Source organism: Echeneis naucrates, chromosome 12 (assembly GCF_900963305.1).
Source record: "Echeneis naucrates chromosome 12, fEcheNa1.1, whole genome shotgun sequence".
NCBI lineage: Eukaryota > Metazoa > Chordata > Actinopteri > Carangiformes > Echeneidae > Echeneis > Echeneis naucrates.
Window position 1 is genome coordinate 12,587,856 of NC_042522.1, and position 25,188 is coordinate 12,613,043.

Sequence of the window (25,188 nt, forward strand, 5' to 3'; positions counted from 1 at the left end):
ATTGGAGTGAAAATGAATGGCCTGATAATAGCAACTGGCCTTCTCTATTAACGTGAGGGGAAGAGATGTTGATAATTGTACATTTCTTCTTATCAACAAAATGTAGCCCTGCCAGACCAAATATGATATGAGAAGATGCTTTGAAACTGAAAGATCACCCAGTTAATCATGATCTTTTTCATCCTCAAAAATAGGGGCATTAACGCTTGGATAAATCTTTCAAAATTTTTCATCGCGCATGGCATGGTGGTGCGATGGCCCAACAGCATGAAGGCGGTGGGGTTGAACTTGTTGGCTGGCGTGTGCCTGTGAGGATTCAATGTATTAAAGACCTGGAAATTCATCTGCTCACGCCCTGTTTTACACACACTTTCAGATGCAAACAGACAAAATGACAATGTTACATTATGACACAGATAGTGGAATTGCTAAAAGTACCATTGCTCTTTTCACACAGAAAAGCCACGTAATGGCAGGGTGGGTCAGTGGTTCTTTAGACCACCTCCAAAGTGACTACCCCACTACCTGGGATTCTCCATTGGCTTTTAGAAGGGAAGAGGCTTTTCAGATGAGAGAAGAAACACAAAATTACACTTGCCAACTGGCAATTGCAAACACATAGGAATATTTGTTCAATGTGCCCTCATAATGTGGTGCGCTCAAACCTTTGATTTAGCTCCAAATCCACACTGCTCAAACTGGTTTCCAGATTGCACTATGATATGCTCTGTAGGCATTTTCATTTCATCAGGCCCAGTGCCAAAGCTATTCAGTTACTTTAAAGTTCATATCAAAGACTATCAACCATACAACCACCCTGTCTCTTATTTCTAGGTTGTGCCGTCACGTTGGCTGGTGATGACCCTGACCTGTACCACCTACAGCTTTCACAGAGCCCTGAAGCTTTGCTAACCTGGCTGATATATTAAGGTTCAGACAGCAATAGGACCACCTACCATGTTGCCCAAATCCACATGACCACTGGCTGAGGACTGCCATGACAGACACCAGAGAGACAGCAAGGTGTCAAAGGACTGTGAGGATGTGGTCCAGGTATTTATCATTCGTATTTCTGGGATTTGCGGTCTTCCTCACTAGGAAAAAAAAAAAAGAAGTACCCCTAGTGCCAACATTGATGGTAACATCTAGCTACTTGCCACTCTGGAAGAAACATTGCAAGATCAGAACTACGTCTCCATTTCTTAACACACCAAACCCTACACTCAAGGAGAGAAATGCCGATGTTGACTCTTATTTGACTTCTATTCCTACAACTTCTGTTCATGTGGTGACGTTAGGATGCTATCCAACGTGTCCAAGTCTAGCCAAGACCATCTTTCAAACAAAACCAAATACCAAGTCACTGTAGTGTTACTGAAATGGCTCCTATGAAAGAGAGCATATTGTCTAAGCAGCTGTTCGTGATCACACTGGCTATATGACAATAGCCAAACTTACAAATGACTCCTGTAAATCCTCTTTTAAGGTGAAACCATGTGTTCCTAAGGTTAGGTTAGGTTTAAGGCAAGCAGTGGAAAAGGTATTCACGAAAGAAGTGTAAATCTATGAAATGTCCTTTGAAGTGTTAGTGTGTGTGTGTGTGTCTGAATGTCGCTTTCCCTCTCTGTTAAAAGCAGCATCGTTACCACCATCTACAAAGCAGTGTGAAGCTACAGCCCCCAGCTGCCTCCACTTCAGAGGGAGAGGGCATGTCAAAACAGCACATGGCTCTGCCGTGTCAAAGTCACGCCTTCGAGTGGAGCCCTCTCACGGGTCATCTGGAGTGACAGAATCTGTTCTCTGAGGCCAGGAGACATTACGGTCAGTTGTGCGAAAGAACCACATTCACTGCAACATTTCAATCACACCCAACAACTCAACAGTCTTTTGTGAAATAACTTAAGTATAGTTTCAGGAATGATCTTTGAAGTGAACCCATTGTACCACATGAAATAGATTAGAAGTATTTCTCAATAAGGCAAGTTATGAGTCAAGCAGCAACTTGACCCTGTTTATACTTTTTTCCGTTGCATGTTGCTTTGAATTCTGATTGTGCCTGTTGTGTGTCTTTTATATGTGCTGTTAAAATAGATCTAAATTATAAATTGAAGTTGTGGACGTCATGCTAGGAACTTCATGTAGAAACTGCTGAGTGTAAAATACCATTTCCATTATACGGCAGCAAACAGTCAAAAGAAGCATTTTTGCATCCTCTGCCATGACAACAGTCCACCGTATATTTTGTGTTGAGTCGACCTCTCTGCTCTCTACAGAGGGCTTTTTTGAACAACCTTGTCATTTCATGTGGTGCATTGCAGACAGAAAAGCGAAATAAAACGGCACTGACTTCTAATTGTGTTTGCGCTAATGCCATTTCAGGCCAGCCCTGGCTTCTTTTGTCCAGTCTGTAGGCCATTTGGCTGCAGCAATGCACTTGGCAAGCCAGATAACAGGTGAATGGCCATGGCCTAATAGGCCATCTGTGGAAAAGACATTGCAGTCAATTAAGACTCCACTTCCTCCAGTTGCGATGGCCATTAGACAGCCCCACCAACACAAGTGACTCTTCAGTGGCTTTTACCCTTCAGCTACCCACTCCTTTTTATTCATGGTGTCCTCGGCCTGCCCAGTTCCTCAAAGACTGACTTTTTGTCTCGTTTTGTTGTCCACTAGACCTTTCTGGATTCTATAGAAATGACATTTTTCACTCAAGGATTTTATGTGACCCTGATGGTCAAGCGGAGCCTCCACCTCTTTTTCTCTCTCGTCCTCATATATTCCCTCCAACTGAATCCCACAAAAGCAACATGCCTCTTACTTCCCCTCAAGAGGCCATCCCCTTGAGTCATTACATCCACACAAAGAATTGATTTAAAAGCCCTTAACATTAGTTTGACAAATGTATGTTTTCAATATCTAGTCCTTCAGAATGCCCAACAGACCTGCATGTGTGCAAACACGCCATCAGGTAGGTGACTCGCCCACATTAGATACTATTTCTTATTTTAAACCTAATTCCAAGCAGCTTGGGACCCAGTAAACTCATGTCAACTCAAGTCCATGGCATTCATTCAACAGGTTTTTTGAGACATCTTCAAGACAAGACATTGACAAGTTCTAGTTAGTGAGCTATTGACTTTAGTAACCGACAAATCAGTGTTGATGGAGCTAGCTAAAGAAAAGTTTACGTTAATGTATTACCTAATTTTACCACATTCTCTTACTTTAGATGAATTACCCCAAAAGGTCTTTCTTAGAAAACATTTGGAAAAGACTAGAGACAACTACCGCTGACACCTAAAGCCCAGGGATATAGTTCGTAGACAGACTATGACTTTACAAAGTCTCAGGGAATCTCTCAGGGTCACTACAACTGAAATGGCAGCTCACCAGCTGCTCCTCCTCTTGTCCGGTCCATACTGTTCGTAACCTCGGCATTTCCGCCGGTGTTTCCCTTTCGTCTATCGTCTATCTTATCTGCAAAGTTTTCCTGCTTTCGGTTTTGTTGAAGCCCATCTATTGGTTGTTGGTTGTATAACGTGACTGCCAAGATTGAAAGACTTGTGGCCCTGAAAGTCTTAAGGCCAAGACAGCTCAGATTAGCGGTTTACACTAAACAATGTGCTGGTGGGAGCGTGCCCCGACTGCAGTAAAACTCCCATGATTTCATTCTGTCTATGAGTTTATAGTCTGACTGTGAAATTTGTTAGGTGTAAGGCCAACATAAGACAGAAACAGAGTTGATAAGATCACAGTTGGTGTGGCACTCCTTTCATGGCTTATGGCCATTTCCTTTACCGGCCTGTATTTTTTACCACTGACTCATGCCAGCTGACACAATTTTAGTGCAAAGAAACTTTTTTTTTTTTTTCCCGCTTTTGTTTCCAATCTTTCCAAACTGATTGAATCAGCTCATGTGTTTGCACTGGTGAACTGAACAAATGTTACACAGCTAGACAATCTCAACGAAGGACAACAGCTGGGCGATATTCACTTCAGAGTGTTGATGATTATTTTCGTTTGCTTCAGTGAACCAGCCAGTAAATGTTGCTCTCAGGATATGGTCACATTCAGGCTTGTTCACAAGGGTGAGCCTTTAGATGTAATGCCTGTTAATAGTGGAATCTGGAAGGCAGATGTTCTTCACACACTTTGATAATGCAGCGTAATTAAAGTTTTGTCTTCCTCTTTGCATATATGGAACTGATCAATTATCTTTGAGTTTATTACATCCAACACTCTTCCCGTTTCATGCTTGCGTATGTATAACACCAAGTGTTGAATCTCTCTCTAAACAAACAAACAAACAAACAAAAAAAAAGTGGATATATTGCATCAAAGGACAAAGGATCCATTACTCAACTTACACATAATCAAATGAATATTTGTCATCTGATATGCTTTTGTGTTACGATGTAGAATATGTAACCCTGGTTCAGAGCTTAATTCACACTAACACATTTTATAGCCAAAATATGCGTCATATATGTTGATTCTTAGCAGTGGCTGTATTCATGTACTCATGTCCCAAAGTAAAAGTATGAACACCACAATCTGATATGGCCGATTTCGATTCAAATGGTAAAGAGAATAGGGCTGTCAACAACGGGGCAAATTCCGTATTTTTTAAGCTTATTATGTGCTTTGGATGAAATGTTATTCAGTGTAGTGTAGTAAAAGCTATATTTGTGTCTGAAACATAGACAGTGAAGTCGCTTTAAGTACAGGAATTTCAAAATGATATGTCATTTGTTAGACTTGTTACAACCCAACACTGGGCATAGTGGTTAGCGATGTTGCTCCACAACAAGGTTGCAGGTTGTGTTCCTGGGCCTGTGGCTTTCTGTGCGGAGTTCGCATGTTCTCCCCGTGTCTGCGTGGGTTTCCTCCAGGTACTCTGATTTCCTCCCACCATCCAAAGACGACATGTTTGGGTTAATTGGTGACCCTAAATTGTCTGTAGGTCTGAGTGTGAGTGTGAGTGGTTGTTGGTCTCTGTCTGTCTCTGTGTGTTGGCCATGTGACGGACTGGCGACCTGTCCAGGGTGACCCCGCCTTCACCCAGTGTGAGCTGGGATTAGCTCCAGCAACCCCCAATGACCCGGAAACAGATAAGCAGTACTGTAGAAGATGAATGAATGAATGAATGAACCCCAGCGCTGACATACATACACAGTTTTCTGGATCAAGGAGACAAAATGCAACATAATTTTCCAAGAGTTTTAATAATTTACTAAAAAAGAGTGTAAAAGTAACAGATCTCTGCCACTAAAGTGGATCTGCTTGATATTCAAAGTGATGAGAGATGTAACAATTGTTTTTGCAAACTTGCCTTTGTCTGTACATTTGTGTACACTTACCAGGCAATTTCACCTCTTGGCTGTAATTAAATGAGTTTTGCGTCATATACTATATATCAAAAAAAGCTCACAGCAAAAAAATATTTTGATATGAATCACTTGAAAGTAAACCAACCAGCATGAAATGTACAGCTTTAAGAAAAATGTCAAAAAACACAGCTGAAAAGTGTATATACAAACATGCTAGGAATCTAACAAAGAGTAGATTGAATGAAGCTTAAGAGACAGGCCTTTCTAATGCTTTGCTTGACATCATTTAGGAGAACCAATGAAATAAAGCATCATTCTTAAATATTCAATTACCTTGCAATGTTCACGGTCTTCTATTGCGTATTTCAAGTTTTTAAGCAGAAGAGGAACACTTTATAAATATACAGTATACTGTATCTCCTGCAACAATTAGTTTTAATTTAAACATTTAAATAAAAAGCTAAAATGTTCAGTATCTGTATAAAATAAAAAAGAACAACTGAAATGCATTTTCTTTGATAAATGTTCATACTGTGTCCATTTCTCAAGAGATGGTTGAATCCATCACCCTTATCATTAAGTGCCTGCTTGGAAGAGGTAATATATATTTATGTATATACATATATATCAAATTCTATGACATGATATAATTTGTATAAATATGGCATCTTTACAATTGCATTAAAATGACAAATTTTATTTCAGATCCCAAGACAATTAACAGTCAATTGGGAAAAAAAGGCCTTGTTTAAGTTTCTCATTTTTTTCGTTTTAAATATTAAAAATAAGTCTCAATTCTTTGCAAATGTATGTCTTACATTATAAACAACACTTCTGTCTTAATTGGTCAAATATTTCCCATTGTGTCATTATCTACAACACTTTGGAAGGTGAGGAAAAAGTGCCATTATCAAATGCTCCCTCTTTGGAGTAAATGAGGACGTTTGCCCCTTTCAGAGTAAAGGTAAAAGTTTTATCAACAGACTGAAAGTCCCAAGAAGAACAGTGCAGTTCTGTACAAAAATGTAAAAACACCAATAACACATTAATTGATGTAACAAAGCAATGGGTGTCTTGTCATGCCATTTTGCTGGTTGTACAGTATGGAGTTATGTGGCCCGACACAAATGTCCCTTTTCGCAGGTGAGGATGTCACCGTGATGTGACTCGTACAGAGCTTCTGTCATCCACTGATGCTTCAAATGCCACTGAGAGATGTGGCCCATGTGGGAAATAATGCTGCATTGATCAGGACATAGTTGTGATATGTCAGTAAAATGGGCATAGTTGGATAGATCCATCTGTTTCTCCTCTGGAAATCACCATAACAGTTTTGAAGGTACAAACTGGATTTGCATGGTGTTTGTAGTTAATTGTGGTTATTCAGAGTTCAGCGCATTTTTCTCTTCTCATTACATTCCAGGCCCAGGAGAGTTCGACTTGCCCTGTCCTTCGTCTGGCCATTAAATCCATGTGTACCCAAAACAAAGGAAGAGTTCTGGTGCTCTCTGGTGCCCAGAAGGAGGAAGCATAGGCACAGAGGAAACGGAGGTGATCGGCAGTCCCCTAGGGTTGTCCTTGAAGTTTCACATGGCTAAAGCATGTTCAAAATGGCATTGTACATTTGGATTAGTACAGCCAGGTGGACAGGCAGGCAGGATTGACGGTCTTGAGTGGCGGGGGTACATGTCAGCCAGGATAAGGTGTTATACTGCTCCAATACAAACCTGTGTTTGAAAATGAGCGCAATGTGTTAACTCTGAAGAATATTTAGATTTGATTCACAAGGTTCATGAATTAAATTAATTCTTAATTCATAACATTTTTTTAGAAGAATAATTAATTTTTTTCAAGATTATTCAGCAATTGCTCACAATTTTGAAGCAAATATTAGCATTTGAAAATATGTTTTAGTCTCTTTTTTGCAGAGGTTGCCAGTCGCTCGATTTATATTTTTATTTCTTCAAATTGAATTTTTTTTTTTTTTTTTTTTAATAATGGTAATGATAATAATTATAATAGTGGCACAATAGCCATCATGATAGGCCCCTCCTAGTCAAGGTATCCAACAACAGGGCAGGTGAGCAGTGGAAGGTAAACGGGCGTCGTTTTATTTATTTTTTCCCTTGGCTATCCTTAGATGTGGCTGTTGGGGCCGCGCCCATACCAAGGGAGGGGACTGGCATCACTGTCAGTGTGGTTTTTGTCCTTTTGGAACACGTCATATTTTGCTGTCACATTCTATACACCCACAATGATTTCAAAGGCAAGACGAATGCTAAACATAAAAATATACAGATAAAGATGACGTGAAATATATGCTTATTAAGAACTAATGTCTTACATTTTGACAAATATATCTAAGCTACTTGAATAAGATGCTGAATCTTTATACCTTTTAAAGTTTTGTAGAAACAATCCAGTATCTGTGCTCACTTGCAATGCAGAAGATGAGCTCTGTAAGGACAGTGTGTGTGAAGTATTTACCTGAGCACATCAGAGGTGGTCTTTGAATCTAAAGGGTGAGGGGTCCTTTTCGCCTTGTCTGACACCAGCTCATCTGACTGGGCTATGGAAATATGGTGGTGAAGCGATGCCTGAAGTGAAGAAACAAAGGTCTTTTTTCATTTTGCTGTCAAATTAAATAATCTTGATAATATCTCTTTCTTCCCCTACACATTGACACAGGCACACACACAGATTTGAATACCTTGAGGAATAGTGGACACTGGCTCTCAGCCTGTGGGCAGGAGGCCCAGAACCAGTGCGGAAGTCCGTTTGCTTGTGCAGTGGAGACATAGTAACCCAGAGCCAGCGGCTGCTGCTTCAACTCCTCTGGTGGATTGTCCCTGGAGAGCAAGCGCTCTCCCTGGCTCTATACGCAGAGAAGAGAGCCAGCAATTAATTACAACCACTGTTGCTGCCCTCAAAAATCTTTGAGCACGGCCTTTATCATTTATTCATTTATGCACACTGTCGTTTAGCTTGAAGCTAGAATTATTTTATATCAACTCATACATGTATAGATTCCAGTATGTGATCCTGGGAGATCAACAGTACATTGTCATTACATATCACAGTATAGTAAAATATACAAAAAAAAATCTGACTCGAAAGAGAAAAACACATTATTGATTATTCATTACCATGCGATTGTTAGGCAATCATCTTGCAACATTTCATCTCATCTCCCTGCAGGTGAATGTACTTTTTCTTTGCTGTTCCCACACTTTTTCAGGACCGTTCCAAGTGTGGTGTAATGTAGGTTGTCAACATATCGTTTCTCCTTTGCCCTCGAGCATAATTCCTTGGAATCTATTTTACTTGTCAAATAACAAATTCTGGTTTGTATTTAATAACGTGAGGTATGTGCCAGGTGTGTAATTTAAAACCAAACAAGCTTCAAAGTGCAAATTCAAATCTAAACCTGAAGAGTTATGCATTTCACCCTAACCAAAATGTGTCTGTACCAGGCAAATTTAAATGCAACATGTCTATAGTTAATATGATTTCCTGAAACTATATATATTTTTATTCAGCGTTATTTAGGTGTTAGAAGTGAAGTTTCAGTGAGGATATGAATCTAAAAAAGGACAGTGAATAAAATGTATTTCTTTTAAAACAGAGCAGCAGAACGGTCCTCGCTCTTTCTTTGAAAGTAAAGATTAAATTGTAATGTATAAATATGGAAGAATGCTTCTTCCCCACGTATGCTCCTTTGAAACAGGACGGTTTCTCCTCACTGATCCTGACTCACCCTGGTGTGCTGGAAATGTGAGCCCATTCCCATTCCCATTCCAGAAGGAGAGCCAGGTGAGGGTACGGGAGAGGTATTAGGGGAAGGGTGAAGGGTCCCTGTGATCAGCATCATATCATGGCCGATGTCATTCTCCAGTTCATCAGGAAAGGGCAGATCAAACATGTCATCTGAGAGACAAAACCCAGAAAGAACACTTTGTCACACAGAGTTAAAACTCTGGTTATCAAGACTGAGACTTTTTGAGTGTAATATTAATCATTAACATGATGATTCCCACAATTAACATTCCTAGTTCTGGAGCATATTTTTTTGCATGAGCCTCTTTGTGACCATGATGTAAGGAGAGATATTTTGGCACAAAGATGCCCCCTGTTGGCACAAAATAATACATTCCAGTAGTAAGTAATACATCTCAAATAAGTTAGAAACTACAATGTGACTCTTGTTGTGTTATTCATTACCATTGTTGTCCTCTGTAGGGTAGGAGCTGGGTGCCAGCTGTGTGGTGGCAGATGTGGGGAAGACTAAAATGTGTGTACAGGAGGCGTCCTGAGGCGTGTTCAGCTGAGAAGTCTGCAGGTTCAGAGCAGTGCTGCGTCCGAACACTGAGCCCATGGTCACTGCATCTGGAGACACAGGCACAGAAGCAAACAGCGTAGGTGAAGAATCCATTATATACTACTGTTACTCGCTGGTGTGCTGTAGTTTAATGTGTAACGCAATGATATTAACAGCTAAACATTGACATCGTAAATGACAGACTACTTACCAGGCATTATCACAAAGGAGCCCTGTGGTTCCATGGCTACCAGGCAGGCACTGAGGATCGTGGGAGAGTCGGCAGCTGAGATACCGCACATACGACAAGCCTCCCTCAGCTGGCGCCCTATTGAATGGAGGGAATGCTCCCCAAGGAGCGAGCTCCAGTCTGGTTGAGACACGGGTGGGAGATGAAAGCAGAAGAATGTAGAGGAAGAGGGGAAGAGTGATGGAAAGTGTTTTAGTGAGTCATTCCTCGGTTAATTTTATCTGTTGACAAAAAAGGACTTTATGTATTTCAAGTCAATAGATAATTAAACAACTTTATAATGCAGTGAGAGAGAGATGGGAATATAGTTACATATTGTATCTACAGCGCTTTCTCGATGAAAATTGAAGGAGCAACGTTTCCTAATACTCTCTCTGCATTAGATTGAAAGAGACGAGAAAATTCTGGTTTCTCCAGAATAAATGAGTAAATCACTCACCCTTTAGCTCCCCGTGCCCGAGTCTGCCTAACCGACCAATCACAATCCTCCATGGCAGTGAGGTCATCTGGATGATGCCAATGCACCACTCCCACAGCTTCTGCAGTCCCATCTTCCTCGCTGAAACCTTGGGACGTCTTGCCCTGAAGAGGAAACACAATTAAGTATGTGAACAAATCTGCGATTTACAGTATATATTTTGTCAAGAAAATAATAGAGGCGGAAAATTTACTCTGGACAGAATTCAGGTCATTCTCAACCATTTCTCACCGGTTGGGTACATCAATGTTAATAATGCAGGTCTCCTGGAGCTCTCCCTGCTGGTCGGTGCAAGACACCAGGATCCAGCGCTGGTCATGTGATAGGCAGTATCCTACAAAGAGCACATTGTATTTGGGAGGGAGCTCTGCCCATATCTCTCCTGGTTCTGGCTGCTTTGGACGGGTTGGACCAAGTATGAATGGTGGGCAATACATCTGCAGCGGGCTTGGATGCTGGAGCAAAACAATTAAGGAGTAAGATTAAGTAAATGCCACAAGTATTTTTCAGTGATTTAAAAGTTAAAGTTATATTTTAGTGAATTATAATGTTCACCTCTGGACCCTTTAGGACAGAATTGACAGTGGACACTGGTCCAAAGCCAGTCAGGGACTTGATGTGTGTTTGCTGGGGCAGCAGACGTCTGCACTTGGAGTAGCAGGAAAAGGCCATGGAGCGCAGGTGCTGAAGGTACAAATGGCTCTCACCACTGGCTGGCTGGAGAAGATACTGGCATGACACCACCTATGGAAGATGACATCAAAAATAAAGAATAATGAAAAAGTCAGGAGAGCAGGATTGAATTCTGTCTAATTCTACCTAGTCTGACTCTAGGTATCTGTACCTGTAGCACCAGCGCGGGTCTCATCATCTCAGGCAAAGTCTGCAGCATCTCAGTGTAGCAGCGAAGAAGTCCAAGGAGCCAAATGCTTCCTGCTTCTACTTCATCACCCTCCTCTTCCTCTCCCCCTTCACTTCTCATTCCGTTTGAGCTAAGGAAAGCATCCACTATGTAAATGACAATAGCTGGTGGGTTGGCGTGGCTGTCCGTCGAGTCAGCAACAGTGGGGATGCCAATTCTAGACTGCTCAGAAGTCCTGAAAGAGAGCAAGAGAAGAAAGAAGCTGTGAAATGTGTGGAAAAACACTTGGAATTACGCCATTTCTACCAATAAATCAGGTCTTACAGTTCAGGGTTTTCTGCTGGTGTATTTGCTGGTGGCGTGGCACCGGAAGTCGCCTTAGATTCGCTGGTTCCTCCTTGAGTCGGCTCCCCTGTCTGGCCTGACGTTGCTCCAGTTGGCGTTGTGGCGTTTGCTGAACTGCCAGTACCTTGGGCTTGTTCTCCATCAGGAGCCCAAGCTTGACTCTGCCCAGAGGAGGAAGGCTGAGCAGAGGATGTGTTGTTTACAGGAACCTGGACTTTGGGAGGCAGCAAGAGACTGCTGTCTAGAGGCAGGGCAGACAACTGGGGACCTGTAAGAGTTGTGAATTTTTGTTAATGGGCATATACATTAGATTAGAATGGATTACATTAGATTGGAGTATGTTAGTTTTTCTTACCTAGCTGCTGCTTGCAGGTATAAGCATAAAGTTTAAGTTTGCTGAGGTTGTCAGCATGCTGCTGTCCAGCCCAGGGCCCCGTCATCCACTGATCCACAGCCATCTCTTCCAGTTTCTCTGCCTCTACATCTTCACCCACATGCACAAGGCCATCCCTGGACACCTTGGCCAAAGGACGATGCTTCCCGAGGCGACACGTCTGGTAAAAGACAGAGTCAATGTTCAGCCTCTTATTCTAAACACTTATTATTACACATTTACCATCTTAACTCAAATGTGTGGTGAAATTCAACCATTAGTCAAATTTCCTACCTCATAAACAGCACTAAGCTCCTGGAAGAAGGTTCGGGCTGCAGCCAGCAGAGAAGGGCTGTTGGGGCACAGCACCACATAGGCCACATCCCGTTGCCCCCCGTAAGGCTCAAGTAACAACTTCTCCCAGAAAGGTAAAGCCAAAGGAGACAACGCTAAGAAATCCCTCTCCCGGTCATAGCCCAACAGCACCGTAGGTATGGGCAAGGGCTCTGGTGATTCCTCCGAACCTTAAACAAATATAAAAAGTGACATTTTTTGTTCACTACAGTCTAATGATGGCATCCCCGAGTATTGTAGAGATTTAAAGTATTATAGGTAACACATTCAGTATCTCTTTTCAGCATAAAAGCAAAGATTCTGGTGACTCACCATAGGAGCCTCTCCCAGACATCTTATGAAACTGCTGCCAGGTGAGTGGACCCTGAACATGTTGGATATTTTCCCAAGTCCGTCCTGTTCTCTTCTTCTGGATGGCATCCTGCAGGAATGGTTGCAGAGACAGCAGCATACGAACCATGTCCTGGGACGACAGCATGCTCATGTCCACCACTTCAGAAATTGGCGCACACACACACACACACACACACACACAAAAGAATGCAAATGTTAAAAAGTTTCTATGCACAAGAAGAAACAAACACATAAAACACATTAACACGCAGTTTAGACAGCAAAGGCAGCCAAGGCATACACGAATAAATAATAATAATAATGACGTCAAAGTCTTCTCAGTTTATAAAGTAGGGGCTGATAAATGGGAGCTTCGCCATGTATCATTCAAACCCCTTCTCTTGCAACTAAATTTTGTTTCTTACCATTAGTGTGAGGCCAGGAGTGAAGAGCTGTACTTCTGACAACAGCTGGATCCACTTTCCCTCCTGTGGGGTTATCCACGTACTGCAGCCCCTGTTCCAAGGCATTGTAACACTCCACACAAGCATCACTCCCATCTGCCCACTGCTTTTCAGATATCCAGCTTTGCAGCAATGCCCCCTTGCGACCATGGCAGGAACAGCTGAGGGGGAGGTGGAGTGATGTCAGGGAGGAGATGGGCTGGGCGCATTGTTCCTGCAGAAGGATCATGACCGATGGTGAGGCAGGAGCCGCATCCTGTGGCCGCTTGGCCCGAGGGTCTCCCATAGTTGGGTCCCGCCGGCATAGAGCCAGCCTCCTCTCAGCTGCCCGGCCTACCTCGGAAGTCCGACCATAAATATCCAGCTCGTCCTCCAGGAAGAGGCCTGTGCCATGGGCCAGCCGTCTGTTCACAATGGCACTGAAGCCACACATACAGCGGTACTGATCTTCACATGTGGAATCAGGAATATACACACCCACATCTGCTCCTTTAACATTCATATTGCAGGCACAGATACAGCAGCTGTCAAAGTTGCGATCCTTGAATACGTTGAGGACAGAGTCTGAGAGCAGGAGGATAGCATACAGACTGTGGACCTCAGGCAGGGAGGGTCCTGGCCGAGCCAGGGGTTCCACAGAGCTGAGAGGCAGGCTGGTGGACGGCGTAGAAACTGGTGAGCTGAGCTCAGTGCCATCCTGCTTCACTGAACCCTGCCCAGAGCTGGCAGCGTTAATGCCCCTTGGTGTACGAGGGGTCCGTGGAGTTGGCACAGAGAAGCGTGGAGTGGCAGGAGATGGGAGAATACCAACAGTCGTGCTCACAGAAGCAGTGGTGGCACTCATCTGTCCATAGTCCTGGTCTGTGACACTGGGGATGTTTCTGGAAATAACACACATTCAAAGACAAATAGTCAGAGAAACAAAATCACTCCCAGACTTTGCTCTGTACACGGAAAAAGAGAAAATCTGAGCGTTGTGTTTGTGGTGCGGCTAAAAGTAAACTTCACATCTTCCTCCCTCTGAAACAACAAACTTTCACAGTATTTTTTACATCTTGAACAACACATTCATACATTTCTTTCATGCTTGCCATAGATGATTACTCACGTGTATCCATCCTTGAGGAAAGTGGCATTCTGGGGATGCATTACTGCAGGGAAATGCTCCATCTTGGGCATTAGGGCCCAGGATGGGCGGTAGTAACATTGTTCAGGTATCTTGAGTGGCGGCAGACTCTGGCTGGGTAGGCAGGACAGTGGAGCAAACATGGAGGAGCCTATGTGTGGCTGAAATAGGAGGAAATAAAGGTTGGCATTTAGTTAAGTAAGTAAAGGTACACCAGCCACATAATCAGTCCCCTCCTCCCTCTACAACGTGCAAGCCCCTTTCAATGCTTAAACTGTAAATGGACATCCCAAATCAGGCCATTTGAACTGGCAACAAATCCCATTAAAAGACCACTAAGGAGTCACAAATGAATATAGATTTATGACTTGAACTTATTTTTTGACTACTTTCAGCACCAGATTATTGCACATTCATTGCTCTAGCGATTATTCACAGCATCAGGGCATTGTATGTGGAATTGTACTATAATAGGCTAAAATAAATACCCATCTTCATTGTAATGAAGGATCATATCACCCAGTGCAGCAGTTTGACTCAGTGCAATGGCGATGCAAGGCACAGAGCAATAAGCAGTTCATGCTAATTGCCTTGGTGCTTTAATGTGTTCAAATGATATACTGATGAAACAAAGAAGCCTAATGTGTTTTATACATTATCAAGAGGATTAAACATATTTGTTCGATATGTTTCACATATTGGGCTGCACTCCAAATGCTTGTTGTTTTGTTGTGTTAACAAGCAGATGCACCTAATAGTGGCCACTAAGTGCATTCTAGTATAATTATCATTTCCCAGCTCACAGAGCCTGCAGTCAGTACAGATGTCTGACTCACAGCGTGGATATAGTTAATTAGTGAGCTACAGGTAGATGACTTCAACGTGATGTGTAAGCATGACCAGATGTTCAGTAACTAGCTGCACATCAACCAGCAAGTGCTTTCAGTGACTTTCCCTTCACAACCAGTTTTCATATGGAGCTAAGCAATTTCAGAACAAATTAATTTGCCAAGTCATCTTTCACTTGATTGAATGCTAGTTCAATCAAATCAATTGACGCTTGCTTAATATTATGCTGAAAGATGTGTTGTGAGATGGGCATTGATGCCTCACCTTAATATCTTCCTGTCTGGGGCTGGCCATGCTCTCATCCATCTCCATCCTGTATTCAGTAAGCTGCGTCGAGGCCACAGGCGGCAGGTGGTCAGCCGCTCCGCTGGGTGCAGGTGGCTCTTGGCTCGGGGTGTCACGATACGTCATGATGGGAGAGAAGGCCGGGTGCTGCTCTAGAGACGGTGGAGTGGGAAACATCCGCTGGAGGTCTGCTACTGCTGAAAGCACACAGAAATGGAGAAAGAGATGAAGAGACGGGCGGACAAAAAATATCATTGCGATTCCACCAAAAATATTTCCACACAAAGTGCAAATACAGTGTCTTTATACCAAAACTGCGGTCACATGCCACCGAAGTGTGTTTCATCATGATTTTACAATTTAATATGCATCAATGTGTCTCACTTGATGGATAGGGTACTGCAACTCTCCCTTCCTTCCCAAGTGGGCGATCTTCTGTTGACACTGGCAGCTTTGCTGACTGCTGGTTGGGGTAAACAGTCTGCAAATTATTACACATAAGATTAGATAATCAGGTTTGTTTAACATGATATTTTGTGTTTAAGAAGACTGAAACATAAAAAATACACAGTATAAATAGCAAATCATGACCTACTATGAGTGGCTGTCTCACTACAAAATCTTTCCTTGTGTGCTAAATACAGTTAGTTTGCTAAAAATGCACGAGTTACCGAATATGAGAGACACACACAAGAATACATCAGAAAAACACAAAAACAAAACACAATGTCTCACCCCCAACTCATCTTCATCTTCATCAAATATGTTGTCTAGATCAGAGATGTTGACCACCAGATCTTTTTCCCTGGTCAGGGAAGGATTAGCTTTGGCAGCTCCATCATCCTGACATGATTCATCTAAAGCAACACAAGCCTTTTGTTGAATATGCTCAATAATATTAATGAAACATGGACGCTAAAATATGGATTTCATTCATTGTATTGCTGAATAAGTATGCAATGCTAATAAGTTAGGCAATAAGAGTGTCTCACTGGATTTTGGAGCAGAGTTAAAAATGGACATCGCATCTTTCCCATCAGGCAGTGCTGCATTGCTGGTGATTTCTTCTCCCTGGTGGATAAATTTGGAGAAAACTTCCTCAGTGTCAGTCTTATTTTCAAAATAAGACATCCACATCCCCCTTTTTGTACCACATAACACAAAAAAGTTACTTAGAAAGTTTTTTGTGCAAATAAGTAGATTTCGCATTACCAAATTGTGAATATCAGTTTGAAATATCAAGCAAGAAAGGGTTATTGTTTTGTGTCTAGGCAGCTATTGTCATCTGCCAACTATATTTACAACTAATTTGTATATGAATGCATTTTGCAAATTTTATAGATTTAAAGGGATGTGATATTATATTTTGGGCCACATGGGGGCAGCAGGAAGCAGCTGTGAACACAACCCTGACTTACTGACTCCTTCAGAGCTGAAATAGCTAATGTGATAGCAAAAAGTTATCTATTTATACTATATTATTACATTAATATCCTACCTTGGCCTTCTTGCTGGGCTCTCGTCCTTGGCCCTTTAATCTCTTGGAAGGGGAGAAAGTGTACTCTATGTCTCCTTCCCTAAAGTCGTAAGGATCATCTCCAGGCTCCCGCAGTGCCTCCACACCTGGTTGCTGGAGCAGACCCAAAGTGTGGATGTGGTCCCTCACCCTCTCTTCGGAGATTTTAAATCTCTTGTAAGGCTGTGTGTAAAGTCTGGAGAGGACAAGGAGACACATACAATCAAAGTTTATTCTTACTGTGATGTTTTCTTTTGTGGCCTCATATCTCACAATAATCTCATATGTGAGATTATTGAATGTTTTTGAATGTTTCACATATTCAGTTTAATTTAAGTAAAACTGCCACCAGCATTTCCAGAAACATAGAATCAGTCTATATTCTTCTTATTCCATTCTATTCTATTATTTTATATTATTTTATATCCTCCCACCTGTATCAAAAACTCTGTCTCTCTCCTACCTCTTTAGTGGAGCTCCTTCACTGGTTGTCTCTGTCTTCACTTCCTCTCCCATATCAATGAGGAGCTCAGGAGGTCTGAAGTCAGTCTTATCAGTTCTGGGGGTCCTGAAGCCTTGCCACCATCCAGCCCCACTCTCCCTCTGCTTCAGCAGAGCTGCATATACAGCCGTCTCGCTGCTAACCACCCCCAGCCCTGAAGCTCCATCTGAACAGACAGGCATATCCACAGGTCCCTCCAGAACCTCTGGGTCCTGCACCCGGGGATGTGGGCTGAGCGTGGGTGGAAGTGGAGACATTGGTGAATGTAATAGGGACTCTGGAGCTTTTCTCGAGAGAGGTTTGGGATATTTGCAACTTGGCATAGTGGACAGAGGCTCCAAGGGTGACTCCAGTGCCACAAGTCCCGCGAGCTGGGGCCCTGGTGAGTCCTGTTCCAGGGGGGTTTCCTGTGTGACAGATAGACGGTGGTGGAAGGGAATCATGGCGGGCCTCTTGGACTGTTTGTCAGCCTTTTCTGTTTTGTCACTGGTCTTGTGTTTGGGCAGGGAGGGAGGGTAAAATGAAGGGCCAGAGGACTGAGCAGGGTTGGCACTTGACTGGGAGTTGGCAGTGGATGTGGTGGTCAGATTCAGCTTCTGCTGCCTCAATCTGTAGCATAGTCAAGTAAAGAAAGAAAGTAAAAAAAAAAACAAACAACTGAGTTGAGTTAATCTTTATTATCCAAAGTCAGCTAGGAATACCTTTTGCTCTGGAATGTGAATGAAATGCTCCTAAAAGCATTAGGATATTAAAACATTTGCAGTCATATTGCTGTCACAAACGTTATGAATCTGGACAGTGCAGTATGCTGAGACAACTTTTCCTGAACAAAGTCTCAACTGGAGTACCCAGTGAGCAAAAAGCCTTTCAGCATGACAGAAGGCTCAGATCGTGAGCACATGAGTGTAATTCTGTTGTTGAACAGCTTGGCTGGAGCTCTGTGGTACCTGGAGCAGCTGCAGGGCGCTCTCGCTCCCAGATCGTTGAAGTCCCATGTGGTGACTCCATTTGGCACTTCCTTCTTAGGCGTCACATCAGATGGTGGATTCAATCTGGGGGGAATAAATGGGTCCACAAGGGCACCAACTCAACTGCATCACTGCGCTTCAATAATAATGTCGGCAAACAGAGGAAACAAACTCGCTTAAACTTACACACGCTGCGGCTGGTTGAGATAGCACTCCCTCCAGGCTTGATGGACCACCTGACAAGTAAGCTTCTTCCCAGAGTGCTTTGGGCTGATGCTACTGACTCCCATGTTGTTGTCCAGCGTGGGAACACTGGAGACAGACGCCACAAAGCCACTGTCTGCTGAAAATATGGAAGACGGTGCAGATTTCATTGTCCAGAACTGAGCAAAGGGACATTCACTCAAGTTTACTTTTGAGACCGTCTTTATGTATTTTCATTATTCAGCAAATAGCATATCCGCAAGACTAGAGACGCTTTAATAGTAATTATTTGTCATTAATATTTCAAAAAGAGATTATCCTTGAGTAAAACCTTGATAAATTCAAATCAAAACATTTCAGCTTTTTTCTTCTGGAATGCTTTAGCTTGTGAACACAATAAATATGTTATGATACTAAATATGTTAAATAGCGCCCAAGATACCTGAGGAAGCCAATATAACATTCAAAGAACAAAAACATAGACATATCATGCATGTACAGTATAATGTGGTATCCGATTTCCTGTGCGTGCACTTTTTGTTACCTGAGCAGGGCTGCTCCGGCGACGTTGGCGGTGTGAGCGGCACGCTGCAGTGGTTCGACTCCCTGTTGAGGCCCTGAGCTTGAGGAACAGGTGGAGGCTGCTCCACTGGGAGGTCCCCCTGGGCGATCAGCACAAAAGCAGCTGGGTAGGTCATCCTCACTCCACCTAGGAAGATAGAAAGACCGACATTATTTATGGTTACGAAACAACATGGTGTCTGGTGCTCACTTTTAACTATGAGGTGTATCGAAACTCTCAGAAATGAGTGTCGTGTATAGGGGTCATTTATTCAACACCCACATAAGAATTATTGTGCTTAAAACCTCACAAAACATCACCAACTAATAGTTTCCTGATTAAAATTATATACGTTCCAGACCTTCTCAATAATTTGTGGTGAGAAAGTGGCTATGTATAATATGCAATGCACAGATGCAATCATATACCTTTACTCACTGCTTACATAAAACTTAAATCCCTTAACATTCACGCCTTAACTTTAATTTCAGGCAACAGAAACTAGACAGGCTTTTCTCTTTAGATGTTAAAGCCACTGGTATCCATGAGAGTTTTGATCATAATCAGGTCAAATTAATGCTGTGGGATCAGACTGATTAGACAAAGCTCTCTGCTGCTTTTACCAGGATCTCCCTTCTTTCCTTTCTGACTCTCTCCTCTCATCCAGTTTTTCCACTTTGAGACATGCTGAAAGGCCATGAGGATCAGTCCTGAGCTTAAAAAGCCTGAGTCTGCATGCAGATCCAAGTAGTGAATAAAATCCCTGTTTGTTTTAGCAGAACAGAATCACCGTTGTGAGTTTTTGTTCCTCATCTCTTGATGAAAATATCTGCAGTTTTTTTTTTTTATTGTGTACTAATGTCTGATTATATAATATTTAAAAACTAGAAAATGTCCAAAAAGCAGTAAACTTTTTACTTTCTAAATTGTCCCGCGAGCGTGTTCACTTTGTCCTTACCTACGATGACCTCCACTGCTACATGACAGTTGCGATCATAGGCCTGGCTTGCTTCCTCTTTTTCCTTCTGACCACTTCCCTCTTTTTGCTGAAGCACCATAGGGTAGAAGTAGCTCCAGTCCTCCATCAGCTTCCGTACTGCTGGGTCACTCATTTTGTAGGCCTGACCCGTCAGAGTACCGCTCAGACCATATGGACTCAGGATCACTGCAGACAATTCAAATATTGGAGGGAGACAAAGTGTAAAACATTGTGTAACCTCAAATCATTGAATTGAATTTGCTTTGTGTGATTGTATTATCCAGCAAAGATAGACACTAAGGAGCTGAGAGGTAAATAAAGTGATTTTGGAGAACGTTCCCTTAACTTTATTATATCATAAAGTCATTTTGGTTCATCTTTTGACTGGCAGTATTTCTGTTTCAGCCAACGCAAATATGAGATAAGCTCATACATTCTTTGTTCTGACCTTTATTATTGGGATATAACCAGTGCATTCACTTCTATTTCTACTACTTCTACAGTAAGGAAATAATGTCCATTTTACTTTATTATATTTATCTAACAGATGTAAATGAAATCAAAGATCGTTTTCAGAAACATATATGCACAGACAGCACGGATTTATAAAATATGGTGCATTCTATACTGAATAAACAACTTAAAAGTTTCCTTAGGAATTAAATGTAGCACCCACAGCAGTTTATTTCTACAGAAGTTATACCACTAATAATAAATAATACTTCCAATCCTCTCTAGGAAATAGAATATTTATATTATATTGTAACTAATAGCTGTAAGTAAATGATCCCCTGCTGCCTGTATGCTGTGTTTTGCTCAGTATAACACATTTGTATTATACATGTTAATCAGTAAAGCAATACAGTTCTGGTTGTACTTCACTGCAGTGCATTGTTACTGAACATAATTGTTGTTTTGTTCTGTGTACAAAACAATGGTTTTGCGGTATAAACCTTGCACTGGTGTGATGGAGGTCTGTGCGAGACGGATGTGGTTTTCTGTGATGTGGTACGCAGGCTGGTGCTGGGCAATCTCCACGCTCGTGCACACGTTGTTGTCCCCGTGGAGGAAGAAGGAGAAGGAACATGATAGGTGTTCGCTGGGGGCAGAAGACAGAAGCAAAGGTTCAAATCATGAGACCACAGAAAGACAGACGCAGTGGTGGTGTTCATCTCCTGTTGTGTTTACAGAGCTGGGCAGAGAAAGAAGTGAGAGGATCTCTCTGAGCTCCAGCTTGTGCGTGGCAAAAACAAATTAAATGGGACTATGAGTTTTCACTGTCAAACAGACAAACCCGTTTTGTCCATTGTAATTGCATGTGAATTAACCTACACAACTACAGACGTAATTAAACTGAGATTTAAATTGAAGTGAGATTACATTTAATTATGTTCAACTTCAGATCAAATAAACCCATGAATCAAATGTATTGAAACACAAATGCATGAGAAAGATATGCCAGTCTTTCAGGCAAAAGCGTAACAAATAAAGAAAGCTTTTCTCCAAATAGCATTTTACCGAGCACGCGCAGAATGTGTTTTTTTTTTTTGTTTTTTTTTTTTTAAGCCTTGCAGAGTTCTACCGACAGTGATCATCTTCTTCATTTCCCGCATAGGCTCCTTATTGCAGGTATAAATCCTCATTTGCTTGTGACTGATTGTGGTGACTACATGTTTACATATGCAGTGCTCTCTTTATTACAAAGGCCCAGCACAGTTCATCTTGCATTTCTTTTTTTTAATGGCGGGGGAGTAATAGTCTAGGCCTTATTGCAATCTATATACCGGTGGGCGGGCTGGACATCGTTAACTATCATTGGCTTCACTGATGTATATTTTTAATCTATAAAGCTCCTTACCACCTTGGTTTATATACATCAGTCTGACAATAAAATCAGCAGGTACTGTAATCGCCTTGTGATTACCCTGCTGTCTATGCAATATCCCCTTTGCCCTAAGGGAGCTGGACCTCCATTTGAGCCGTAATGGATCATCAAATTCAATAAAATGGCCAGTTCCACAGTCACTCATGGGCAGAACTGAATGCAGTCATGAGGGAGTCTAATATCACATGGCATTAACCGTGACCGCCTCCAGGTGGCGCTTAATGCACCCGAAAGAGGCCAATTTCTCTGCTTCATAAACATTCCTGATGCTCCCAGAGAAAAACATACCCTCATAACAGCAGGTGGTTTGAACATGGGTCTGCACAATCAGAGGAGGAAGAGCGGAGCTAAAGCACATACATATGCATGCGCAAGCCTGCACAAAAACAGGGACAAGAGCACATGTCGCCTTCACACCCACAGGCAGGAACATTTGAACGCTCACACGCCGCAATAGTCCATCATCTCACCAATTCGTATCTCTACACAACATGAGTCAAAATGCTTTCAATGTCGCTGCCCTGCATCCTCGTCCTCAGTGCTTCATTACACCATCAGAAGAGCTATATATAGCTGCATAGGGAATCTCAGAGGAACAGCTGCAAGTCAAGAGAACCAGTCCAACTAACTGCCGAGCACATTATGACCACTCAACCACAATTTACATCTTTACAATCTCAACTGCAAAATCCCCCCTAAAGTCTTGAACCTGCATTTATAGATACAACTCTCAACAAGCTATATTATTATTATCACTATTATTATTATTATTAGAATTATTAGCATTATTATTTGTGTTTTGACTTGACTGTTTTCTGCTTGCACTTACAGGCCTAACAGCCCCATGCAGATTACATGGTGCTATGAAATGAAGCATCCATTAGAATTTATTTCCCTCTCATGTCAATAATTCATGTTTATATTGTTATTATATATTTTTTATGAGATGTGTGCGTACTGATTGGGACTGATGTGTCTGACAAAGGCACTACCCCCTCAAGACCGCTCATAAAAACCACAGCCCTAGCCAAAAGGCATTTAGACATCCATTCTCCTCTCTTTGTATTTTTATTTTTCTTTCTCTATGAAATTACTGCGTGCTGATTAAATATTGTTCATGTTGGTATGTCTTATTAATTTCAGCTTACAGATACATTTTGGTACAAAGCAGAGCCCAAGGATGGCTGGAAATGATTGAAGTCATCAAACATTGTGTCAAGAGGGAAGGTTTAGTTGGGTAAACAATTACATTTGATAAACCATACAAGCAGACAGCGTAAGCAATAACTAATGTGCTACAATTATGACCTAATATCTATTATGACTGCAATAAAGTGCAATTAAATGTGAGTCAGGAAAAAGCAGAACTACAAAAGGAGCATCAAACTGTAGGCTGACGCAGCTGGGAGATTGATGCTCCCTGTCCTTTTACAAAGGGCATTTTCCTGCACTGTAAGCGGGTGTGAGTGTGTGGATACACTGAGCTTCTCCCATCCTCCGGGACATTTGGTGGTGGGCAAGTGTGTGTGTATTTATGTGTATTTATATGTGTGTGTGTGCGAGTAAGAAGAGCGGACAGAGATGTGAGGCAGCTGTGTGTGCTGGGCTGTATGAGTACAGGTATTAATAAATGAAGAGGAGTGATGGCTGAGACTCGCCTCAGGGCTGACAGTCCTGTTGAGAGACAGGAGAGGAGGGGAGAGAAAGAACAGGTGAGTGGGGGGGGTTGAGAAAAAGTAAGTGAGAGGAGCAAAAAAAAAAAAAAAAAAGAGGAAGAGCAGACCAGAAAAAAAAGACAGCAATGTAGACAGAGTGAGCACTTAAGGTGGAAAAATGAAGGAAATGTTGGGATACAAGTGAGACGAAAAGGAAAAGTGAAAAGATAGAGAGGAAATGAGGAGGACAAAGAAAGAGAGATACAGTATGAAAAAAGGAGTGAGAGCAAACGAGTGTGAAGAAAGAGGAGGAAGTGAATAATTCAGTGCCACGCACTGCAATTGCTGCACACATATCGATGAGATCAGAGTTTTAATGGGTGGTTACTGAGCACTATTTTATGGCGAAATCAATCAGGGACCGTAGAGCAAGAGAACACACACACACACACACACACACACACACCACACGTGTATGACTGCAATGTATGTATACATGTTAGGAATGCTTTAAGAAAGGAAACATGGGACTGAGTTTTGAGTCCTTGTGACAGCAGCTCTCTTTTCAGCCCATCACCATGCTGCCAGCAGGCCAGTAGGGAAGCTGGGTAATGTCTGACATGCACCATGGACTTGACACACACTAAAAAAAACAATGGTTATCTCAGGTGATGGGCCGTTCTCATCTCTAACTGAGTGAGGAGAAAAGATAAAGACAGATTATAGGAGAAGGGGAGGAATAACCGGTTAAAAAAAATGTGCAGTACACACAGATCTGCTTCCTCTGTCATAGAAATTTACAGCCCATGACCTGATAACTGTTTACAAATCACTAACCGTTTTCATATGCAGGCATGATAGCGTTTTCTTAGATCTTGTCAGATCTGAGAGATTAATCTGCTTAATTTCTGCTTAACTTCTTTGTCTGCGGTTAGAGCAGCGAGATTGTGAGTTATCTTCATCCTTCTCACTGCCTAACTCTTCCTACACAATCTGAACACGTCTCTTGGAAACACAAGAATGTAGACACTGCTCTGCTGTACATGGACCGACGCAAGGGGATGTTTATTCTCTTGTAAGCTCTTGTGAGCAGGATGTGTACACATGCTGCAAAAGTCTTTCCATTGCAATGGTACAGAAACACTTTATTCTGTACAAAGAAATCCTGACGTACACGTTTAACACCCAGGCCTATGCAGGTGTGTGCATATGCTTCTGTGTGCAAGCAGCCACACTCCACTATTAACACGAGCATAAGGCGGATTGAGTCATCTTGATGTATTATTCATTGGCCCCCAGCGGCTGGGTTTAGCCAGTGTTGCTATCACAATGTTTGTGCTCAAACAATCTTCCAACTATTTATATGGATTCACAATGGAAAGGTTCGATATTCCAAGAAATGTGCAAGTGCATACTCGCGGTCCTTTCCATTAAGCACAGATGAAATTAGATTCATTGTTTGCCATGAAAACGTTGCCACATACATGCCGAGAAGTCACTAAGCTGAGTAAGAGCATCAATGCTTGCTGCCACAGGCTTTTACCTTCATA

The 25,188-nt window shown here is 42.1% G+C and overlaps 1 protein-coding gene across 2 annotated transcripts in view; it reads right to left on the reverse strand.

Annotated features, from left to right (window-relative positions):
- Nucleotides 1-6,924: 6,924 nt before the first annotated feature.
- Nucleotides 6,925-25,188, reverse strand: part of LOC115051809 (mediator of RNA polymerase II transcription subunit 13-like) — a 67,297-nt gene continuing 49,033 nt past the window's right edge. Inside the window, exons 5-31 of one of the 2 annotated variants that reach the window (XM_029515481.1) lie at nt 21,052-21,197; nt 20,078-20,284; nt 19,102-19,266; nt 18,540-18,696; nt 18,333-18,437; nt 17,347-17,994; nt 16,866-17,079; nt 16,360-16,438; nt 16,103-16,224; nt 15,752-15,848; nt 15,347-15,561; nt 14,216-14,394; nt 13,069-13,988; nt 12,623-12,802; nt 12,251-12,480; nt 11,939-12,137; nt 11,563-11,851; nt 11,221-11,473; nt 10,932-11,120; nt 10,608-10,831; nt 10,338-10,480; nt 9,860-10,018; nt 9,552-9,716; nt 9,088-9,257; nt 8,041-8,205; nt 7,818-7,927; nt 6,925-7,057 (exon numbers count right to left, since the gene is read on the reverse strand). In XM_029515481.1, coding sequence (XP_029371341.1) covers nt 6,925-7,057; nt 7,818-7,927; nt 8,041-8,205; nt 9,088-9,257; nt 9,552-9,716; nt 9,860-10,018; nt 10,338-10,480; nt 10,608-10,831; nt 10,932-11,120; nt 11,221-11,473; nt 11,563-11,851; nt 11,939-12,137; nt 12,251-12,480; nt 12,623-12,802; nt 13,069-13,988; nt 14,216-14,394; nt 15,347-15,561; nt 15,752-15,848; nt 16,103-16,224; nt 16,360-16,438; nt 16,866-17,079; nt 17,347-17,994; nt 18,333-18,437; nt 18,540-18,696; nt 19,102-19,266; nt 20,078-20,284; nt 21,052-21,197 — 5,863 coding nt within the window. Of the gene's footprint in view, nt 7,058-7,817; nt 7,928-8,040; nt 8,206-9,087; nt 9,258-9,551; nt 9,717-9,859; nt 10,019-10,337; nt 10,481-10,607; nt 10,832-10,931; nt 11,121-11,220; nt 11,474-11,562; nt 11,852-11,938; nt 12,138-12,250; nt 12,481-12,622; nt 12,803-13,068; nt 13,989-14,215; nt 14,395-15,346; nt 15,565-15,751; nt 15,849-16,102; nt 16,225-16,359; nt 16,439-16,865; nt 17,080-17,346; nt 17,995-18,332; nt 18,438-18,539; nt 18,697-19,101; nt 19,267-20,077; nt 20,285-21,051; nt 21,198-25,188 lie in introns of both variants that reach the window. The other variant, XM_029515480.1, reaches the window with a different exon arrangement.